Source organism: Phacochoerus africanus, chromosome 12 (assembly GCF_016906955.1).
Source record: "Phacochoerus africanus isolate WHEZ1 chromosome 12, ROS_Pafr_v1, whole genome shotgun sequence".
In the NCBI taxonomy this organism is placed as follows: Eukaryota; Metazoa; Chordata; class Mammalia; order Artiodactyla; family Suidae; genus Phacochoerus; species Phacochoerus africanus.
Window position 1 is genome coordinate 59151615 of NC_062555.1, and position 20446 is coordinate 59172060.

The window sequence follows — 20446 nt, forward strand, 5'->3', positions numbered from 1 at the left end:
ATCAGTGTGACAGTGGGATTACATTTTAGGTCCTTCTCCATAGTTCCTGACTTCTTTTTGGGCTTATGCGTCCATACTTCCCCCAGAGTAATTCTGGCCTCTCCCGGGGAGAAGAAGGGTCTCCTTTCACTAGGGAGTTCCAGAGAAGACATGAGCATTGCTCAGCTAAGTCTCCCTGGGCTTTGTCTTGCTCCCCTGTCTGCCCACCAACGGGGAGCATTCTGCAGTGATCTCCACCAGGAGGCAGGCTTGCTGGGCTGGTTCTACTCTTGGGGCAGGGGAGGAAGTTGGGGAGGCCTAGAGATGCTCATAAATTGGGTATGTTTGATTTGAGTGTAATTAATTAGTAACAGGAAGCCCATTGTGGCCACAATTTAAGCCCCTTCCTCTAATCCGGTGTGTATAAGTCATGATGCTCATAGTAATCTCTGTTTAATTTCTGCCTCTTAATTGGTTTCTTGTTTAGAAACATAGGCAGTTATTTTTCTCTTCAACCTGTTAAAGTCTGTGGCTTGAAAGTATCAATGAGCTAGGACAATTGTACAAGTGAAATGGGGAATGTTTAATAATTATGCTGAGCATGCTGGGCAGACAGGACTCATAGTCACAGTGGGTTGAGCACACGTGATCCTTGACCGTGACTGGACCCTGCTTGTCTAAAGAAAAGCCTTTCCTTACTATGCCTCATCACCTTGCTGGAGATCATTTTGTTTGATTTAGCTTACCTTTTTTTTTTTTTTGGTCTTTTTAGGGTTGCACCTGAGGCATATGGAGGTTCCCAGGCTAAGGGTCCAATCCAGAGCTGTAACCACTGGCCTATACTGCAGCTCATGGCAACGCCAGATCCTTAACCCACTGAGTGAGGGCAGGGATCAAACCTGCATCCTTATGGATGCTAGTCAGATTCGTTTCCACTGAGCCATGATGGGAACGCCTCGATTTAGCTTATTTTGAGCATAATTATACTTGTGAGTATTTATTTCACAAAACAGACTTTCTCAAGATAATTCTTCTGTTCAAAAAAGAAGCATTGCAATTGCTTTTCTCTACTTATGTAAATTATTCTCTCTTTTAGATCCACTATAAAGAAGAGCATAGAAAGTCTAAGGGCAAGTGTACCTTTGTGACTGACACACCTATGCTAAACCACGTCAAACATATTGGTGCTTTTATTTCTGAGGTAAGGTATCAAAACTTGCAAAATCACTTGCATTTTCTTTTTCCAGTTATGTAGCTAAAAGTCTGTGCAGTAAAGTTAGAGAATAATATTTTTGATGACACCACTGTCTCTTGTTGATATCTGTATAATTACATAATTCTCTGCACTGTCAATTAACTCATGTAAACTGATATATTTTATTATCTACAGTTGATATATTTTACTATTTTTGTCTATTTTGACTTTCACCCTTTCTTATTTACATAAAATTACTATGAAAAAGGGATATTTTTATTCAATAAGTATGACGTGCTGGCAAAATAGAAGTCCTGTTATTTTATTTCTTTTTTTTTTTTTGTCTTTTTGCTATTTCTTGGGCCGCTCCCGCAGCATATGGAGGTTGCCAGGCTAGGGGTTGAATCGGAGCTGTAGCCGCTGGCCTACGCAGACCCACAGCAACGCGGGATTTGAGCCGCGTCTGCAACCTACACCACAGCTCACGGCAACGCCGGATTCTTAACCCACTGAGCAAGGGCAGGGACCGAACCCGCAACCTCATGGTTCCTAGTCGGATTCATTAACCACTGCGCCACGATGGGAACTCCCCGTTGTTTTATTTCTTAACAGACAATTTGTTAGATATAAATGACTCAATATCGTTTTGAGAATAATAGGACTTACCAGCGGATTGCATAAAATGTGGCATTTTTGGCAACTTTACATCCATTTGAACTGTTTTCTGCGTAGGATCAGTTCAGCAGAGATACCTGTTATGAAACCACAGAGTGAGAAATGCACCACAGTCATCTTCCAGCTGAAAACTCATATAGTCTCCTTCTGAAAGCAGTTAGAACTGCACCTTACGCTGTATTATAAAGCGCAGTGTTGACAGTGATTTCTGTAATGAGGTGTTGCTGGAGTCTGTGAGTGGATCACTTCGAAGCGATAAACTTGAAAAGCAGATGATTAAATACTGTTGTTAATGACTGACCTCTAGTGTTTCATAAGTTGGAAAAAAGATTAACATGATATTCTCGGAATTATTTCTGCCAACATGAAAACATTTTGAGGAAAATCAGTATATTGCCATTTAAGTACCCAAATCCGGAGAGTCATGGGAGCGCAAGGCTTACACAGGCTGTATGCTCCATAAATCAACACTCAAATCTAGCTCCAGGTGGGAGTAATAGCAGGGCCTTGTTGACAGAGCGGGGAAAACCACGGATTTGTTTATTTGTGTTCGCGGTTATTTCTCTTTGCAGAGAAATACCTGGTGTCTTAATTATTAATTCTTTTTCCTGAAGGAGTCAAATGCTGAACAACAACGACAGAAAGAGGGCCACCAGTTTTGTTCTTTTGAACCTAACCTTCCTAAGAGGAAATAGTGGATGAGTGTTTCTCTTTATGAGAAATGATTGAGGTCACGTAGCGGCAGTGCAGATTGGATGTGGCGAGGTGCAAAAACAGCAGAAAGGCACCCCCCACACCCGAGCACCGTGGTGGAGGGCTCTAAGAAGACTTGAAAAGGAATGCTGTCCTTTGCGTTCACTTTCCAGACTGTAAATTCTAAGGATTTGTGTTTTCTCCAACAGCTCAAAGATCTCATTGTTCTTTTATTTTTCTTTGCTGATCAAACATGAAAATACATGCAAGTAGATTTACTTTTGGAAATGTTTATGAGTTTAAATAAAAAACAGTCATCTTTTTTTTTTTTACCAAGTCTGTTTAATTACAATTTTAATTTGAGGTGTATTATAACATATTATATTAGTTTCAAGTGTACAATGTACATGATTTTATTTTTGTGTGCACTTTGAAATGACCACCTAAGTCTAATTACCATCTGTCACCAAACTCACCCATTTTATTTATTTATGTATTTCCTTATGATGATGACTTTTAGATTTACTCGGAGTTCCCATCGTGGCTCAGCGATGACGAACCTGAGGATGCGGTTTCAATCCCTGGCTTTGCTCAGTGGGTTAAGGATTCGGCATTGCCGTGAGCTGTGGGTCATGGATGTGTAGGTCACAGATGTGCCTTGGATCCTGAGTTGCTGTGGCTGCGATGTAGGCTGGCAGCTACAGCTCTGATTTGACCTCTAGCCTGGGAACTGCCATATGCTGTGTGTGCAGCCCTAAAAAGACAAAAAAAAAAAAAATTTATTCTCTTGGCAACTTTTATGCAGTACAGTCTTATTAACTATAGTCACCACACAGGATGTTATGGCCCCTGTGTATTTATTTTATGACTGGAAATTCATACCTCTTAACTCCCTTTACCCATTTCCCCCATCCTCCAACCACTGCACTTTCCCAGTCATTTTCTTTCATGTCTCATTTAAAAGTTTTGCCGTGGTAAATTGGATTTGTTTTTCCTCACATATGTTCATCAGGTTCAGTATCGATGATTAAAATGGTTTTCCTATTTTTAAATGAATTCTGTTTCTGAAGAAAGTATTTTTAAATTCTCTTTCCATACTCACAGTAAAAAAACACTAAGAAATATTAATGTTTTTTCCTTTTCTTTTTCTTCCCTTAGGCAAAATACAAAGGCACCATTAAGGGGGACCTTTCCAACTCTCTTTATAAGCAGATGCCCGCCACAATTGACAGTGTCTTTGCAAAAGAAGTTACCCAGCTGCAGAGTGAGGTGTGGTTCTCCTAAATTATTACATAGTTATTTAGAACAAACATATACCCGATACACATTGTTTAGCATTTTTGAACAAACATATACCTGATACACATTGTTTAGCATTTTAAAAAGAGAGAAACAAGTTGTTTATCTTAGATATTAAATAAGAGGTGAAAAGTTGAAAGCGGCTGATGCACGTGCTATCAGCGGTCACTGGTGGAATCACAGGCAATGGCGAGGACCTGTCCGGGTGTTAGTTACGTGAGGCTGTTTTTCCTAGTCCCGCTCACCACTACTAACAGAGCACATCGGAATCTTACGCAGACAGTTCCCTTGGAGTACCATCAAGCAAATATGACACTAGCCTTCAGTATAACTTGTGCTCTCTAAGTGGAGAATATTCCAGTAGCTTATTTAAAATCTCATGAAGTATTAGTTAATTCATGGTTAATTCAGGTCCCACAGACCGGTGCTCCATCAGTTAGACCAGCAGTTCCTGAATTTCTTTTCTGTGGACGGTGTTTTTCACTTAGATTGTCTCAGACTACCCACAAGAGCCTCCCTCGGGGGGAAATGGCCATCTTGGCGATTGCAACTGGCAGATGAACATAGGACTGTCATCATGTAAGCTCATCTTGAATCCACAAGAGTTTAGGAGTAATTTTCCCTTTATAGTGCCTCAGCAAAGAAGGACTCAATGCATTTAACCTATTTTATTTCCTAAAACAGAATTTCAAAATAGAATATTTTCCCTCTCATTCATCATATTGCTTTTTTTTTTTTCATGGCACAATCTGATTTTTTTTATTTTTTAAATTATTTGTTTATTTTTTAGGGCTGCACCCGTAACATATGGAGGTTCCCAGGCTAGGGGTCAAATTGGAGCTACAGGTGCCAGCCTGCACCACAGCCACAGCAACGCAGAATTCGAGCCGTGTCTGCAACCTACACTACAGCTGACAGCAACACTGGATCTTTAACCCACTGAGCGAGGCCAGAGATTGAACCTGCAACCTCCTGTTCCCAGTCGGATTTGTTTCCACTGCACCACGACGGGAACTCCACAATCTGATTTTTTTTTTTTTTTGGTTACTTTATTAATCCCTAAGAGAGCAGAGACCTCATCTGTCTTATTCCCTGCTCCACCTCTGTGCTTAGAACAGTCTGTAGAACACAGGGAGTATGCAGTAAATACTGTAAAATGGTAGATTTTTGTTCAATTTTTTGACTTCTTTTCTAAGATAATGCTTCCTTTTATACAATTTATATTTTTATGCAACATTTTTGGTTAATATGAATAGTAAAACACATAGAAATTCTTACTATGTGTCAGGTATATGTGTGCATTTCACATGTATTTATATCACTCAATCCTCACAACTCCATGAGATATCCTCATTTTGGAGATGTGAAAACTGAAGCACAGAGAGGTTAAGTAACTTGTCCAAGGACACAGTCAATAAATGGCAGAGCCACCACATGAACATGGATAGATTGGCTACACAGTCTGGGTTCTTAACTATATTCTTAACTGCCTCTTTCTATTTCCACCCTTCTTTTTCTTTCTTTTTTATTTTTATTTCTTGATATTTTTTAGGTTCTCACCCATGGCATATGGAGGTTCCCAGGCTAGGGGTCTAATCGGAGCTACAGCTGCCAGACTGCACCACAGCCACAGCAACGCAGGATCCGAGCCATGTCTGCAACTTACACCACAGCTCATGGCAACACTGGATCCTTAACCCACTGAGCAAGGCCAGGGATCAAACCCACAACCTCATGGTTCCTAGTCAGATTAATTTCCACTGTGCCACAACAGGAACTCCAGTTTGTGGCAACACCGGATCCCTAACCTACTGAGCAAGAGCAGGGATCAAACCCGCATCCTCGTAGACACTCGTTGGGTTCTTAACCTGCTGGGCCACAGCAGGAACTCCCATCCTTCTTTTTCTTGTTATACAAGTTTATTTCTCTGTCCAGAATCTTTTTACTTTTAAGTAGAGGATACCTAGGTCATTTTAAAATAGTCTGAAAATAGATGACACTTGAACAATACCAGGTATAGTTATTCTTTGCAGAACATCTTTAAATAAATACTTCATTATCACAAATTTGAATGTCCACTGTGTACCCAGCTTGGCAGTAAGCTAATCTCAGCTATGCAACATGAGGCTAAAAATATATGTCAGGGTTCTGCATGGCTGACCGTGACTAATGTGCCCCCTTTTTTCCTGCCAACATTTGGTCACTCAGCCACTTGCCGATATTATGGACTCCTTTATAAAGCAAATGATTACAGCATATTTGACAGCATTTATGCAGTGATAACAGGAAGAAAGAGCAACAATTATTCAATAAAGAAAAGAAATAATCTTTCCTTATTTTTATACCGACTTAGGGACAAAACATTTTCAGATATTTACATACTCAATTGCTTTGAAAGCATACAACTTTTCTCACATTTTTATGGCATAAGCCTATCTATAGTACACAAATGCGTGCACACAGAATATATAACATTGGAGTTCCCATCGTGGCTCAGCGGAAACGAATCTGACTAGCATCCAGCTCGGATCTGGCGTTGCCATGGCTGTGGTGTAGGCCAGTGGCTACAGCTCCAATTCAACCCCTAGCCTCCATATGCCTTGGGTGCAGCCCTTTAAAAAAAACAAAACAAACAAACAAACAAAAAAACCAAGAATACGTAGTGAAAAATAATCCATTTTGTATATTTTGGAATCTCTCTTTTTTCCCAGCATAGGCTATCACTTGCAAATGCACCCTAGGAAAGGTACATATATGCCCTCAAGGAGCATTACTGCCTGGTGTTGTAATGAGTCATTGAACTTGTTAGAAAGGAAAAATCTGGGAGTTCCCGTCGTGGCGCAGTGGTTGACGAATCCAACTAGGAACCATGAGGTTGCGGGTTCGGTCCCTGCCCTTGCTCAGTGGGTTGACGATCTGGCATTGCCGTGAGCGGTGGTGTGGTTTGCAGATGCGGCTTGGATCCTGCATTGCTGTGGCTCTGGCGTGGGCCGGTGGCTGCAGCTCTGATTGGACCCCTAGCCTGGGAACCTCCATATGCTGCAGGAGTGACCCAAGAAATGGCAAAAAGACAAAAAAAAAAAAAAAAAAAGAAAGAAAAGGAAGGAAAAATCTGGATTCCCGAGAAGTTGTCTCTTTCAACGACTTATGTGATCGTAATAATATTTCTTTAGATTTACATGTATGGATTTTATTATTGTTAAAATTGCAATTCTCAGAGCTTAACCTGGTAATCAGACAGGCAAGAAAGTAGAACTATTTGACAGTGTCTGTGATGATTAAAGAACTAACCTTTTACTGTGTCTAAATTGTACTAGATTTGTGGTAACCTAAATGAGAGTATGAGACAAATTCTGAAATTTAATCACGTTGAAAGTTCTAATGAAAAGTCTCCTAAACTTTTGAACAGCAACATTGGAACAAAATCATCTTAAAATCAATTTGCCTGACATTCTCAAATGCTTACATTCAAACTAGAGTGATAAAATGAAGTTAGCTGGGTTTCCTTGTGGAAAATGCCTTAAAAAAAGATGGACAGTTGTGGACATTTTAGGGGCCATTTTGTTAGCCATCCCCCATGAAAAATTGGATAAACAAAGATCACAAAGAAAGCTTCTGGAAATGGTTGGGCTGTGCCATGAAGGGGTAAGACCCTTCTCACCAGGGGTGTTTCACACAGAGGCTAAATAATCCCTTATCACACAAGTGATACAGGCTGCTCAGGCATCTGAACTGAGATTGACGAGAGCTTATGTTTTTATCTATAGTTGCCACAAGGTCCTTTTCAGGAGCTTCAGAGGTGTCTGTGTTATGGGATTAAAAGAACATTTACTTATATAGTAATTATGAAATGTACTGTAAATCAGAAAATTATGTACATCTTATATGTGCATATATGAGATATAAACATATAAAATCAAACACGTAAGATAGACGTGTATTTTATGGGCATGAACATATCTGTGTATAATTTATATAAGACTCTTGCAAGTATCTTCCAGTGCTATAGTGACCTTAATTTACAAGATAAGAAGAAAACAGTATTCCCCTCAGGAAATGCCACACAATAATGACAAATCCTAAGAAATCAAATTGATCAGAAAATTTATTAGCTTGACATAATCTTTCATTAGCTGTTTCAAGGAGGAAAGTTAATATGATAACGTTCAGCCGCCTCCAGTTTGGTGTAATCTTAATTCTAAAGTGGTGCTTAGTAGCAGCTATAAATGAAATGACTGTTTTAATGCTGCAAGTAGAGAATTACATTGCCTTTTTAAGAAAGAGTGCTTTTTAAAATTGTGCCTGATGATTCACCACTTCTATGATAGCCCACAAAACGGTCCGCTGCATTGGTTATGTTTATACAGTCACAAGTACCATAGTCAAAAATAGAGAAGAAACCAGGCATCCAGCAAAACAGAGACCAGCATATGCTAATTCTATTTACCTATAACAAATCTCATGGAAGATTTTTCTTGGCTTAAGAGACTTGGCCCGCATTAAACTCCTCCCCGCTCCCAAGTTATAATATCGACTGTAATGGAACTGAGATAATGGACTTTCTCAGCCTGAATGGAGGTTCTTAATGGGTTTCTTGTTTAACCTAATTAATGGGTGAAAATATAAAGATATGTTCATCAGAATTAGATATCCTGATGGATTAAATCAGTGGATAGACTCTAGCAAGATGCATTATCTTTGGAATAACATGAAGTGCTGCCTTGTGAGGCCTCAGAATCAGCCAGATGTTGGAACAGGGCTGAACGGGACTAAACGAGACTCAGGGGCCTTCACTAACAGAAATCTGATATAAATCATCAAAAGGAAAAGGGTGTGATTGGTGGATGCTTTAATAGCCTTCAGCCCACGAGGGATGATAACCTGGATGAAACCGAACAATTCCAGTTAGGGTGGGTCAGGTTGTATCTGGAATATTATGGACACCTTATGAAAGAGGTGGATAAGTTGGAATTTGTACCTTGCAGAGCACTTAGAGTCTATGTGAGCTCAGTGCCTTACTCTGAGCAGGTGATCTGGAGCAACGGAGGTCACTGCCAGCTGTACTTCCACTTTTGGGTTCTGTCTTATAACCTAGGCCAACTTCCTGTATGGCCAAACAGTTGCGGTTCTGGGGAGATAGATTTGGGTTTCCTTAGGGCAGGAACTTTATATCGGAACTTTCAAAAAGACTGTGATTACGCAGGTGGAGTTCTCTGTCAGCGGAAGTTGTCAAGAAAAACTCGGCGGGGGAGGCAGAGAAGGGATTTAAACACTGATAGTTGTACTAGCTGGCTTTCCTTTTTTATGGCAGAATTGGATGATTTTATTTTTAAAAACTGCTTTCGTAATTATCACTTTAATCCCTTACAAAGGCATATTATCTAAGTGAAGTGGGTGGTTGAGTCTATTTATTAAAGCCTACGAGGAGTTTAAATTCATGAGAATGTCTGATAAACTCACTTATTCATGTATTCACTGAACATTTATTGCATTTCTGTTCTGTGTCATTCATGGTGACTGGCACAGGATATTAAAAGATGTGTAAGATATAAACATAACTCTTAAGGAGCTCATGTCGGTAAAAAGTTTTCTTTGAGTTTAACTGTTCTTTCATTAAAATTTCGAGCTCGTTTCGTTCTTGGTGAACACTATTCTCGCTTTTCTTTTCAAGTTGCCTTTATTCTGTGTCAAGAATTTCCAACTCCATTTAATACCTTATTCGTAAGCCTTTAGTATATATTTTATGTTAATATAAAATCATTCATTTATTCCTATTTTATTCTCATTCATTTATTTGTTCACCTATTGAGCAAATATTTATTGCAGTTTACTTTATATGAGGCACTATTCTGGGTTCTGAATATTTAGTGAACGAGACAGTTCTATTCTAGTAAGGAAAGACAGAAAATAAATAATTCTACAAAAACTGAACCAAGTAATTAAACTTTGTGCAGGAAATAGGATATATAGGAACAGGCTAAGAGTCAGGGGATAATTTGCTGTCTTAGGAATCTTCTTGAATTTGTAACTCTGTTGTTGAGTTTGGTTACTCCTCCTTCCTAATGGATGGATGCCTTCTCTCCATCCCAGCATGGAACAGATTTAATGTGATGCTCATTTCCCTAACAGAGAACAAGGCTTGACATATGTAAGAAATTTCTTGTATTTTCTTGTTAAAAGATTAGGACTTTTAATGAGATTTATATTATTTTATAGCTGGACCTCCCTAAAATCATAACAGTCCATTAAAAATGAACAGGTCACTTTTAAATAACCAGTCATTCCCCCAGTTTTGTTATTGGCTTTTCCAGGATTTAAACCTTGAACATGTACGACCCTAAAACCTCTTGGATGTGGAAGATTTCCCAAAACCGTAGCTGAGATTTAAGTGAGATGAATATGAGTGGGGATTTCAGCCTGTGGACAAAGACTTATGAAACAAATGACAAAGAGTTGGAATTAGGAGTCTAAACTGAAGCACGAAGATTAAATGTATATTAACTTATTATGGCTGCTTAGGCAAATTTGACCCTCGATGGTGGTGTTCAAATATATAAAATCCTAGCAAAACACTGAAATATAAAAGGTAAGAGTTTCACACACCTCCCCATGAAACTAACGGTTATGTGTGTTTTTCTTAAGATTGCCTATAAGCAGAAACACCAGGCTGCCAGAGGATTCTCAGACTATGCCCACATGAAGGAGCCGCCTGAGGTCAGACACGCCTTGGAGGTCACGAAGCACCAGAGCAACGTAAGGAAGCCATTCCCATGACTTTCCGGAAAATCGTAGTTAACGCACATCAGGGCAACACTCCTACTCAAAAAGGGCTTTAAAATTTCTTTTACTTTTCTCTCTCAATGTTCAGTCAGAAGCACACCTGAATTTTTCTGTCAGCGGTCACTGGAAGCTTGTGGAGTGCCTTTAAAAGGGCAGGCATTTGCAGACCTGGCAAAGTGGGTTGCTGGCCTGTCCTAGAGCTTCCTTGACTTGATGGTGATGCTCTCCTGGTTTCCAACCTAGAAATGCAGAAGCACCTGCAGACAGGGCCTTTGAAATAAGTGGCCAGGGGAGAATCATTCACCAACATGAGCAAGATTGTCCCCCACTGTGGTGTCTTTGGGCATGGGCGTGTTAACACCTAAGACCTACGAGGAACAGGAAAGCAGTTGCTGTCTAATGGCTGGCTGAGAAGCAGAAGCCAAGAGAGAGGGGAAGCAAGCCTGTAGGAACCACATTTCTTCTTTGGTTATAAGGTTGCAAGTATATCAAAACTTTCCTGTATTTACTCAGTTCCCACTACTCTCTTAGGGGTCTGGAAGAATAATTTCTTCCTGAAATTTCAGTGTAGGCTTCCTTGTCTCCCTGTCACGAATTCTTTACTTTCTAGAAGGAACTGCTTGTCAGGCTCTTTATGGGTTAGAATCGGTTGACGTAAGGTGTTTGCCTGCCTTGGGTCAAGAAACTCCCTGACTTTGACACGTACCTGAAACATCGTTGTCATCTCACACAGGCTCTGCCCCCTCCTTAGTTCTCTTGGTGATGGCGCTTTGCTGCCAAGGGCCCCAGCTGCGCAGTGTCGCCTTTGTAGGATGGCAACGGTTATCTGATATTAAATTGCAATAGGTCAAGGCTTAAGTAAAAACGGAGTGAGCTTTCACATTTTAATCCAAATGTACAAACACATGCCGGTGCCAAGAGTGCTTTTCTAAGATGGTTTAAGGTTGATAAGAGATGAAGGAGCTACCTGTCTGTAATTACCAGCAAGGCCATTCTAACAGGACGCTTTATAAGAACTTTTGCTTACACAGTGACTACCGCGATCATAATAACTGCCACTCACCCAGCACCGCCGTGCACGAGGAGCTGGGCCAAGACTTTGATCTTTTCCAGTTCTCCCAGAACCCACGTCCTGCTTCCCATCTTGTAGATGAAGAAAACGCGACTCAAAGAATCCAACTCCCCAGTCTACTCTTTCTCTCACACCCTGCTGCCTCCCTCTTAAAGGTCACTGGTTCTTGGGCAAGATTTTAAAGGAAATTTTTAAAAGCGAGGGCCGAAGAGACGATCATCAGAATTCAGAGCAACGGATCCCGTGCACCCCAGGAAAGCAAAACAGAGACACCGAGCTTCCACTGTTTGGAGCAGAAGAAATTGGGCATTCTCGTAGGCGCCGTGGGTTAGAGGGTTAGCGAGTGGTCCTGGTGGCCTGGGGAGGCGGCTGGCATTACAGGGATCCTCAGGAGGCCCCTTCTAACTCTATAATTCAATGAAATTCAAATACGGAAGTCCCTTATCATAGAACCGAGGTTATTATTTTAACTCTGCCTTTTCTTTTAAAAGGTCTTTGATTGAGGGATTGAGGGAATAGAGTATAAAGCCCCTTTCTCCTCCATTCAATACTGTGTACTTATGGGAGAAGGATGTATTTACTTACACTCCTCTGCCCGCTCGGCTCAACCTTTACATGCAAAGTTTGTACACATAATAGGATTTAGAAAGTGTTAAACACTGTTTACTCGGATTGAACGTGAGAATGCTCTCTGTATTCCACCTGTGAAGTAGCTGATATTCCCCTGGAGTCAAGTCACTTGGAATAATACATTTGTCGTCCCTACGATATGAAATTTAAACGTGGGTCTTGAAACCCACAGCCTCAGTGGGTGAGGCTACGGCACCTCCGTGAAAGACAAAACCCCGTCTCCCACAAGACTCCAGTGCCATGGAATTCATTGGGAGAGAATTTAACTAATAGAATCACCTTTTCATAATGTGGGGTGTCACCTGGTGCTATGCCCATAAAGGACCTAATTTAATTTAAGATGAAATGTGTTGTCACATGTGCATCTGATTTACCTGGAACAGTGCTTGTCAGCATCTTCACTTATCTTTTCATGTTCCCACCAAAATCAAGTCAGCTTTCTGATATCTGTTAGAGAATTGAGAAATTGGGACAGTTACAGTGCAAAGCTTGTAATTTCTGATCAGGCTTTTTATTAGAATGTTCATCCCTGGGACACATGGAGTGATTTTTCTTTTGGAACCTTATTCTGCCTTACCTTTGGAGATGTGGATACCCAGGGTTGGGGGGGGAGAAGATTCTTTGTGACTGGCCGTCTGAGTGTTCACCTCTGAAGAACTGGGGGTTCCAAGGGGAAGAGTGCTCTGGGGGGAGAGTACTCCTTCGCCCCCACATTCAGTGATCCCGAAACAGGAAAACAATTTCTCCGAGTATCCTCCATTATCACATATGATAGAAAAGGAATTGGGAGTCAGGCCAGGGTTGAGATGCTTCCTTTGCCGCATGTTCCCTGTATGACCTTGGGCAAGGTACAAGTATCTCCATCTCTGAGTGTTTTCATCTGTAAGACTGTGGCAGTGTTACCTGCCCCACTGGACTCTTGCAAGTGTTAAGTGAGATATGATATGTCAAGGGCTCTGTAGAAGAGCCAGTCCATAAAATGTTAGTTCTGTTTGGTCCTTCTCCAGTTTTAAAGGGTGATTTAATAGCTTAGGGTGATATCATAGTTAATTTAAAACAATGAAATGAGGTTAGATTTATAAAAATGCCAAATCAATATGAAATTTATATTAAGAAGCATTTAGGTCAGAAGAGCATATTCACAAGGTACCCGAACCCATTTAACTACCTATCTTGTTGATACTGTAATCAAAAAATGATTAAAAACTAATCTAAGGGTTTGGTTTTTTTTGTTTTTTTTTTTTTGGTATCTTAAGGGAGGTACCCCTGCCAAATTTTTCTAATGTAATTACAAGCACTGGGGATATTCTATCCCGTGACTTTCCCCTAAAGATGGGCTTGAAATGAAAACCCCAGGAACATTATGAGTTTTCATCAATCTTATCAGAGACATGAAGTCCATCCAATGCTTCATGAAGTCAAACTAATTTTAAACTGCCATTGTAAGTTTTATAAATAATGTGGTCTGTATAGACTTGCCATGAAATTGGAGTGGTAGACTTTCCTCAGCCACCATATTGGTAATCAATTCAATGTGTATTAGAAACAAGTATCCATGAGGGGAAACCAGAGACTTAATGTTCTTTTCCAGAATGATGTATGTATTTTCTTAACGTTGATGAAAAAACTTATCAGTAGACAAAACATCTCTTCCATCAGAAGGTGAAAAAGCTTAAGGATAAATCAGTAAAATGATACCAGAAAAACGTTTATAACTCTGATTCCTTGATGGGACTTCTCATAACAGTGCTTTTAGAATTTAGTATTAAAACAGGTACCTCAGTACGTTGTTCATCTCTAAGGCAGAAGCGTCACTAATACCTAGTCTGCTTTCTTCACAAGATTGTGATGGTGATAACGTTATATCGCGAATAAGAAAACTCTCAAATGCTTTGATACATAAGGACAATGCTGCTAATGATGATAAATGTTAGATACAGTTCTGTGTTTTACTCCATAGTTTAGAAAATTGAAAAAAATATTTTCTGAAGAATATCAGATCCTATATTTACATATATATATATTTATTTTTTTGTTTCATTTAAAAAAAATTTTTTTTGTCATTTTAGAGCTGCACCTGTGGCATGTGGAGGTTCTCGGGCTAGGGGTCACATCGGAGCTACAGCTGCTAGCCTATGCCACAGCCATAGCAACACCAAATCCGAGCCGTGTCTGTGACCTGCGTCACAGCTCAAGGCAACGCCAGATCCTTAACCCACTGAGCCAGGCCAGGGATCGAACCTGCAGCCTCATGGTTCCCAGTCGGATTTGTTTCCACTGTGCCGCAACGGGAACTCCTTTACTTATATTTAAAAACTTTATATTTTCTTTTAAAAATGATATTCATGACTTAATGATTTAGTAGTTTTTTTACATGCAGCATGCCCAGGCAGAGAAAAACACTTCCTCAGAGAGAATTTTCATTCCATGTGCCTATTTGATGACCCTTAGAAGGCTTCTCTGATGAGAGAGTTTATGACGAAAGAGTGTCTTGGGGATGACTGAACTGTAATCAGCTTTAGTCAAGATTATGACTTAATACAGGTTACACTTCTCACTTCTGTCCTACAAACTTAAAAGATATGTAGCCTATCTAGTTTCCTCTCACCAAGAATCACTCTAACCTTCCCCAGAGCAACAAAGGAGATGCAATGAGTTTGGGGCCCATTGGATTTGCTTTCTTTTATGTCTGTCTGTTCACACACCCAACACCCCACAGGTGTCTGTCTATGGCTGCCATCCCTCAGCTCCCAGGCTCCACATCTCCTGGTACCTGAATTTCACTATAAGGACCAATCATGGTGAAGGTTTCGCTTTCCTCTAGTTTAGTAAATGACCAATGGAAGAATCTCGAAGCCCTGTTGCCTAAACATGAAAAGCTTGCTGCAAAGGCACTGGGAATCCTTTGCCCAATGTGTCTGGCTGTACACGGAGAATAAAGGCATCCATTTCACTTCCATTTTCAACATCTGAGTTGCTCTTATCAGCCAAGCCCACCCGAGAACGATACAAGGACAGGGCTTCTCCATGATTGTTCCAGCCTCGGGACGGAGCACTGACGGAGCCCAGTCGAGTACAGACAGTCCAGCACAACAAGCGTGAGGTGAGGGTGTAACACAGGACTGTGTGCAAGATGTTTAGGAGAGTGCCTGGCACATGGGGAACTCCGCGTGGGTGCAGGAAACATGCAGCAGACATGGCCTCGTGAACCCGAAAGAGATTAAAAGACGAGACCAAGCGGTGATTAAAAGACAGAGTCAACTGAGATGAAAATACAAGCTGAGCAGGATCGTTAACATGGTGACATAAGAAATTCAAGGACAGGAGTTCCCTCGTGGCGCAGTGGGTAACAAATCCAACTAGGAACCATGAGGTTGCGGGTTTGATCCCTGGCCTCCTCAGTGGGTTAAGGATCCTGCGTTGCCTTTGCCGTGAGCTGTGGTGTAGGTTGCAGACTCGGCTTGGATCACGCGTTGCTGTGGCTCTGGCGTAGGCCAGCAGCAACAGCAGCGATTCGACCCCTAGCCTGGGAACCTCCATATGCCATGGGAGCGGCCCTAGCAAAGGCAGAAAGACAAAACAAACAAACAAAAAAAGAAATTCAAGGACAGATTTTGATAGAATTAAAATATTTAAAAAATTTAACTGCATTTGATCTATGATATTTTGTTGGTTTCAGATGATAGAATTAAAATCTTTGTTGGAGGCAATAAAGAACAGATTTGATAGTGCAGAAAAGCACATGAAATGGAGGCTGCATTTGGAGTTTGTAGATTCAGTGGATTCTAGAATCCATCTCATATTAGCTCAAGTGAAAACTGAGACTGTATTGGTTTGCGTAATTGGGAAATTCAAGCTCCCTTCAGGCGTAACTGGGTCCAGAGGCTCCGTAGTGTCATGAGAACTCTCCTTCTCTCCCATCTCTTGGCTCAGCTTGTTTCTGTGTGACTTCATTTGCAGACAGACCCTGTCTAGGTGGTCTCAGAACGACAGCTGGTGTTTCCAAAATTCAATCATCCTCACACCAACTGATCCCAGAGGAAAGGACAGCAGCTCTCTCTCCCCCAGCCTCAGATCCATCTGTGACTTTGGCCTTGCTCGGTTGTGGGTCTGCCCTCTGTTTAGTCATGGTTTCCAAAGGGTTGGAGTACCTGATTGGAGAGCCAGTCACGTGGCCCCTCCTGTCGCTGGGAAGAAAGGCTGCATTTGGTAGCCCCTCGCTCACATGGAGTGAGGGAGGGGCAATTTCCAAATAAGAAATGCTAAGCAAATTGGAAAGAATTAACACATGTTCGCTACAAAGGAACGAAGGAATAATTTAGAGATATTATCCAGATATGTGGAAAAGGACAAGGTAAGAAATTCAGTGGGAAAAACAAGGCAGGAGGAAGAAATCAGGCGTGTAAAGTAAAAATTCTACGTGCACAGTCTTTGAGAAAATACTGTATACTGTTGTGTACTACTGAAAAGATAAATCCTAGAGACAAGATACCTTAGAGACAAGATAAATGTATTAATTTTATAATAATATGATAATCATTATATTTCCCTGTGCGGGATGTATAGAAGATGAGGATGAAACTTCATTGAAAGCTATAATAAAAGATTTTTTTTTCTTGCTTTTTAGGGCCGAACCTGCGGAAGTTCCCAGGCTAGGGCTGAATTGCAGCTACAGCCGCCGGCCTACGCCACAGCCACAGCAGTGCGGGATCTGAGCCACCTCTGCGGCCTACACCACAGCTCATGGCAATGCCGGATCCTTAACCCAGTCAGGGATCGAACCCGAGTCCTCATGGATACTAGTTGGATTAGTTTCCACGGCCACAGCAGGAACTCCCTTTAATAAAAGATTTAAAGAAATGGGGAAACATACCTTTTTTCCTGGGAACAATCTGAAATATTGGAGAGAGATCATTTTCCCCTAACTCTTTTGGTAGGTTTAGTGCAATGCCCATTAAAATTCCATTTGTTTCCTTTGTGGCACTTACTAGGATTATTCTGATGTTCACTAGTGTAGAATAACTAGTTTGAAATTAAGAAAAAAAAATGGAAATAGAAGAGTATTAAAGGGAACTTGGTTTAAGGGATCTGGATCCTTATAGTCGTACTTTTAAGAAAAGTGTGAGGAGTTCTCAAGTGGCTCGGCAGGTTAAGAACCAACATCTCCATGAGGTTGCAGATTCAGTCCTTGGCCTTGCTCGGTGGGTTAAGGATCTGGCCGATGGGGCTCGGATCCAGTGTTGCTCCAATTCGACCCCTAGCCTATGAGTGAGGCAGTTAATGTTAAGTCCTTAATATAGTACCTGGGACATCATAAGTGACCTAAAATGAAAATTATTATTTCTCCTCCTCCTCCTCTTCTTCCCTTTTCTCTCTTGGCTCCTTCTCTGTTTTATTTCTTCCCTCTCTACTTTCTTTTTTATTCTCTCCTGTACTCTGAGGACCCAATAGGGACCAAAACATTAAATAAAATGTGGTAAAATCAATCATTGACCCTCAGGCTTGCACCTGTCCTGGGTGGCTAATTTCCAGGATTTCTGTCTTTCCTCTTATTCAAGACAGTTCTATGCAGAGCACTGTCTTACCGAGCCAAGCCTGCCTGAAGAATGAGGGCCCTTCTGTTCTAAAACTGTGAGTGTTGAGGGTTTGGATTTTTCAGGAAATAGAAAAATACATAATACATACGTATACGTGGTATATATGTTTATATATATAAACATTCACATATATATTATATATAACATACATGCCACATATATGTGTTAAATGTGTTTATATATATAAACATTCTTTGCCTTTTTGCTGAAAACCTTTCTTCTGCTGCGTAGCATTTTTATTCTTCCTTGGTCAGAGGGCTGCTGAAGGGAGCAAATGCGTATCCATCGTGACATTTGCGACACGTCAGGCGCGCTTCCCTTGGCCCCAAGTACCAGGTGAGGTGGGGAAGGTGAGTCGCTTCCCCCGGCAGCGACCATGTTGCCATCCAGCTGCGCTCAGACATCCTTGCAGAGCTTGAAAACCAGGGGCTGGTCCCTCAGCGTAAGACTATTCTCAAGCCTGATCTTCTGGAAGATCTGTAGTGACCAGGCCTCTCTCCGGTGTGCCTCCGTGGTGTCCGCCTGTTTGAATGTGCAGCTCATGTCAATCTTAATATTTGTTTTGAGTCACATGTGCCGGCCTCTAATTTGCAATTTACATGGATGGAGGGGCCCTATTCAGAGGCCCGCTCCCGCCGCCTTTGTGCGGCTCCCCTCTCTTCACGCAGTCATTAGGCTGAACAGCATGTAATTAGGTAACCCATGTACAGGCGGAGATTTCTCAGAGGTTGCGGCTCTTTGCAAAAAGTAACGGTTTCCGTTTTTACCCTCATTCTTTTCTAAACAAAAAAGCATTTCCCCCCTATGGCTTTCTTCTGAATGTAGTAACTTAGAAACAGTAGTCTGGTGGGTGGGTAATAATTTGGGTTTGTTTTCACCTGAGAGTCCGTTTTTTTGTTTACACAGCTTGTGTTTAACTCGGTGCAGGCGGAGGTTGATTGGCCATCATTTGTAGATGAGTGTGTTGCTTTTGGAAACCAATCAAAATTGGCTTATTTTAAATCCCTTCAAGATTTAAAACTCGCCCAGCAAAATAACTCAGCTTTCAGCTTATTTTCATTTCTTTTGCTACCTGTGTGCACAAAACCTACCTGAAATTGCTTGTTAAGATAAAGGCTATGAAAATAGAAGTAGTGAAGAAAACAGATGTTTCTGCTGAAGTTATGCTAATTATATGTAAGCTGTATTCACTTGTCAGACAGGTTCATGATTATAAACATAGTTCAAAAAAATAGGTGGTGGTGGAGTTCCTGTTGTGGCTCAGCGGGTTAAGAACCTGACTAGTATCCTCGAATATCCATGAGGATGCAGGTTTGATCCCTGGCCTCGTTCAGTGGGTTAAGGATCCTATATTGCTGTGGCTGTGGTGTAGGTTAGCGGCTGCTGCTCCGATTTGACCCCTAGCCTGGGAATTTCCATATGCTGCAGATGCAGCCTTAAAAGACCAAAAAAAAAAAAAAAAAAAAGTTGCTGGTGAGGGCAAGGCAAGATCTTAAATAGAAGTATATGTACATGCTTCATTGAAATGAAATAAAATAATATGCATTAGGGATATCAAAGTACTAATGCATTATTGTTTCTTGGTAAATATACTTGGTATTATTTTTGAAAGAATTAAGATAGTACTTCTTTTTAATGTTTTGAGATTGAAAGGAAAACAACAAGATATGTTGATATTGCCCAGAACTCTGGTTCACAGTGATCTACTGGGGAATCCATTACAGTGCAGATTATTGGCCCCTATTTATCAAAATTTTGTTACAGAGCATTGAGGATGGGCCTTGGGAGTCTAAATTTTTAGTAAGTATCCCACAAGTGATGCTATTGCAGAGGTGTGCAGGTGACATTAGAAATACTTGTTTTGAACAAGTGCAGTTGAGTGTGCATTTGGTATAGATGCTAAGTTGTACATTTCTGTGTTCTACCTTTTTCTTTGCTTGTTAGGGCGATACCTGCAGCATGTGGAAATTCCCATCCATGGTGCAGCTGCTGGCCTACACCACAGCCACAGCAAAGCAGGATCTGAGCCATGTCTGCAACCTACACCACAGCTCACAGCAACGCTGGATCCTGAACCCACTGAGCGAGGCCAGGGATTGAACCCGCATCCTCATGGATACTAGTTGGATTTGTTTTTGCTGCACCATGATGGGAACTCCTGTTCTACCTTTTTTATGTCTTGAAAAAATGAAGATGGTTTTTTAAAAATGACTTACTGCATCTTCTTTTGCGTTATAAATTTAATAGAATCTAATGTAATGGACAAGTTGACTACCCACTCACCAGTGAATTTGCCAAATAGATTCCATCTGAGTGAATAGATTTTAGGTAAATACTCCTTCAGCTCATGACTGATCTCAGGAAATAAAGAAGTAGACAGACTGGTGTGAAGTTTCCCATCAGGGATTATATGAGTTGGCTTCTGTCCTCTTCTCCCATTTGTCAGACAAGTTAATCTAAATGACCACTCATCTGAAGTACATTTGCAAAATATGTGTATATACTTTTTTCTCTTTGTTTCACACT

The 20446-nt window shown here is 40.9% G+C and overlaps 1 protein-coding gene across 7 annotated transcripts in view; it reads left to right on the plus strand.

Annotated features, from left to right (window-relative positions):
* Positions 1-20446, plus strand: part of NEBL (nebulette) — a 356282-nt gene that overhangs the window by 245543 nt on the left and 90293 nt on the right. For 5 of the 7 annotated variants that reach the window (XM_047755114.1, XM_047755112.1, XM_047755116.1 and 2 more), the window contains exons 3-5: positions 1076-1180; positions 3701-3811; positions 10484-10594. The exons of the other annotated variants lie outside the window; for them this stretch is intronic. In XM_047755114.1, coding sequence (XP_047611070.1) covers positions 1076-1180; positions 3701-3811; positions 10484-10594 — 327 coding nt within the window. The remainder of the gene's footprint in view (positions 1-1075; positions 1181-3700; positions 3812-10483; positions 10595-20446) is intronic. 7 annotated transcript variants of the gene reach the window in all.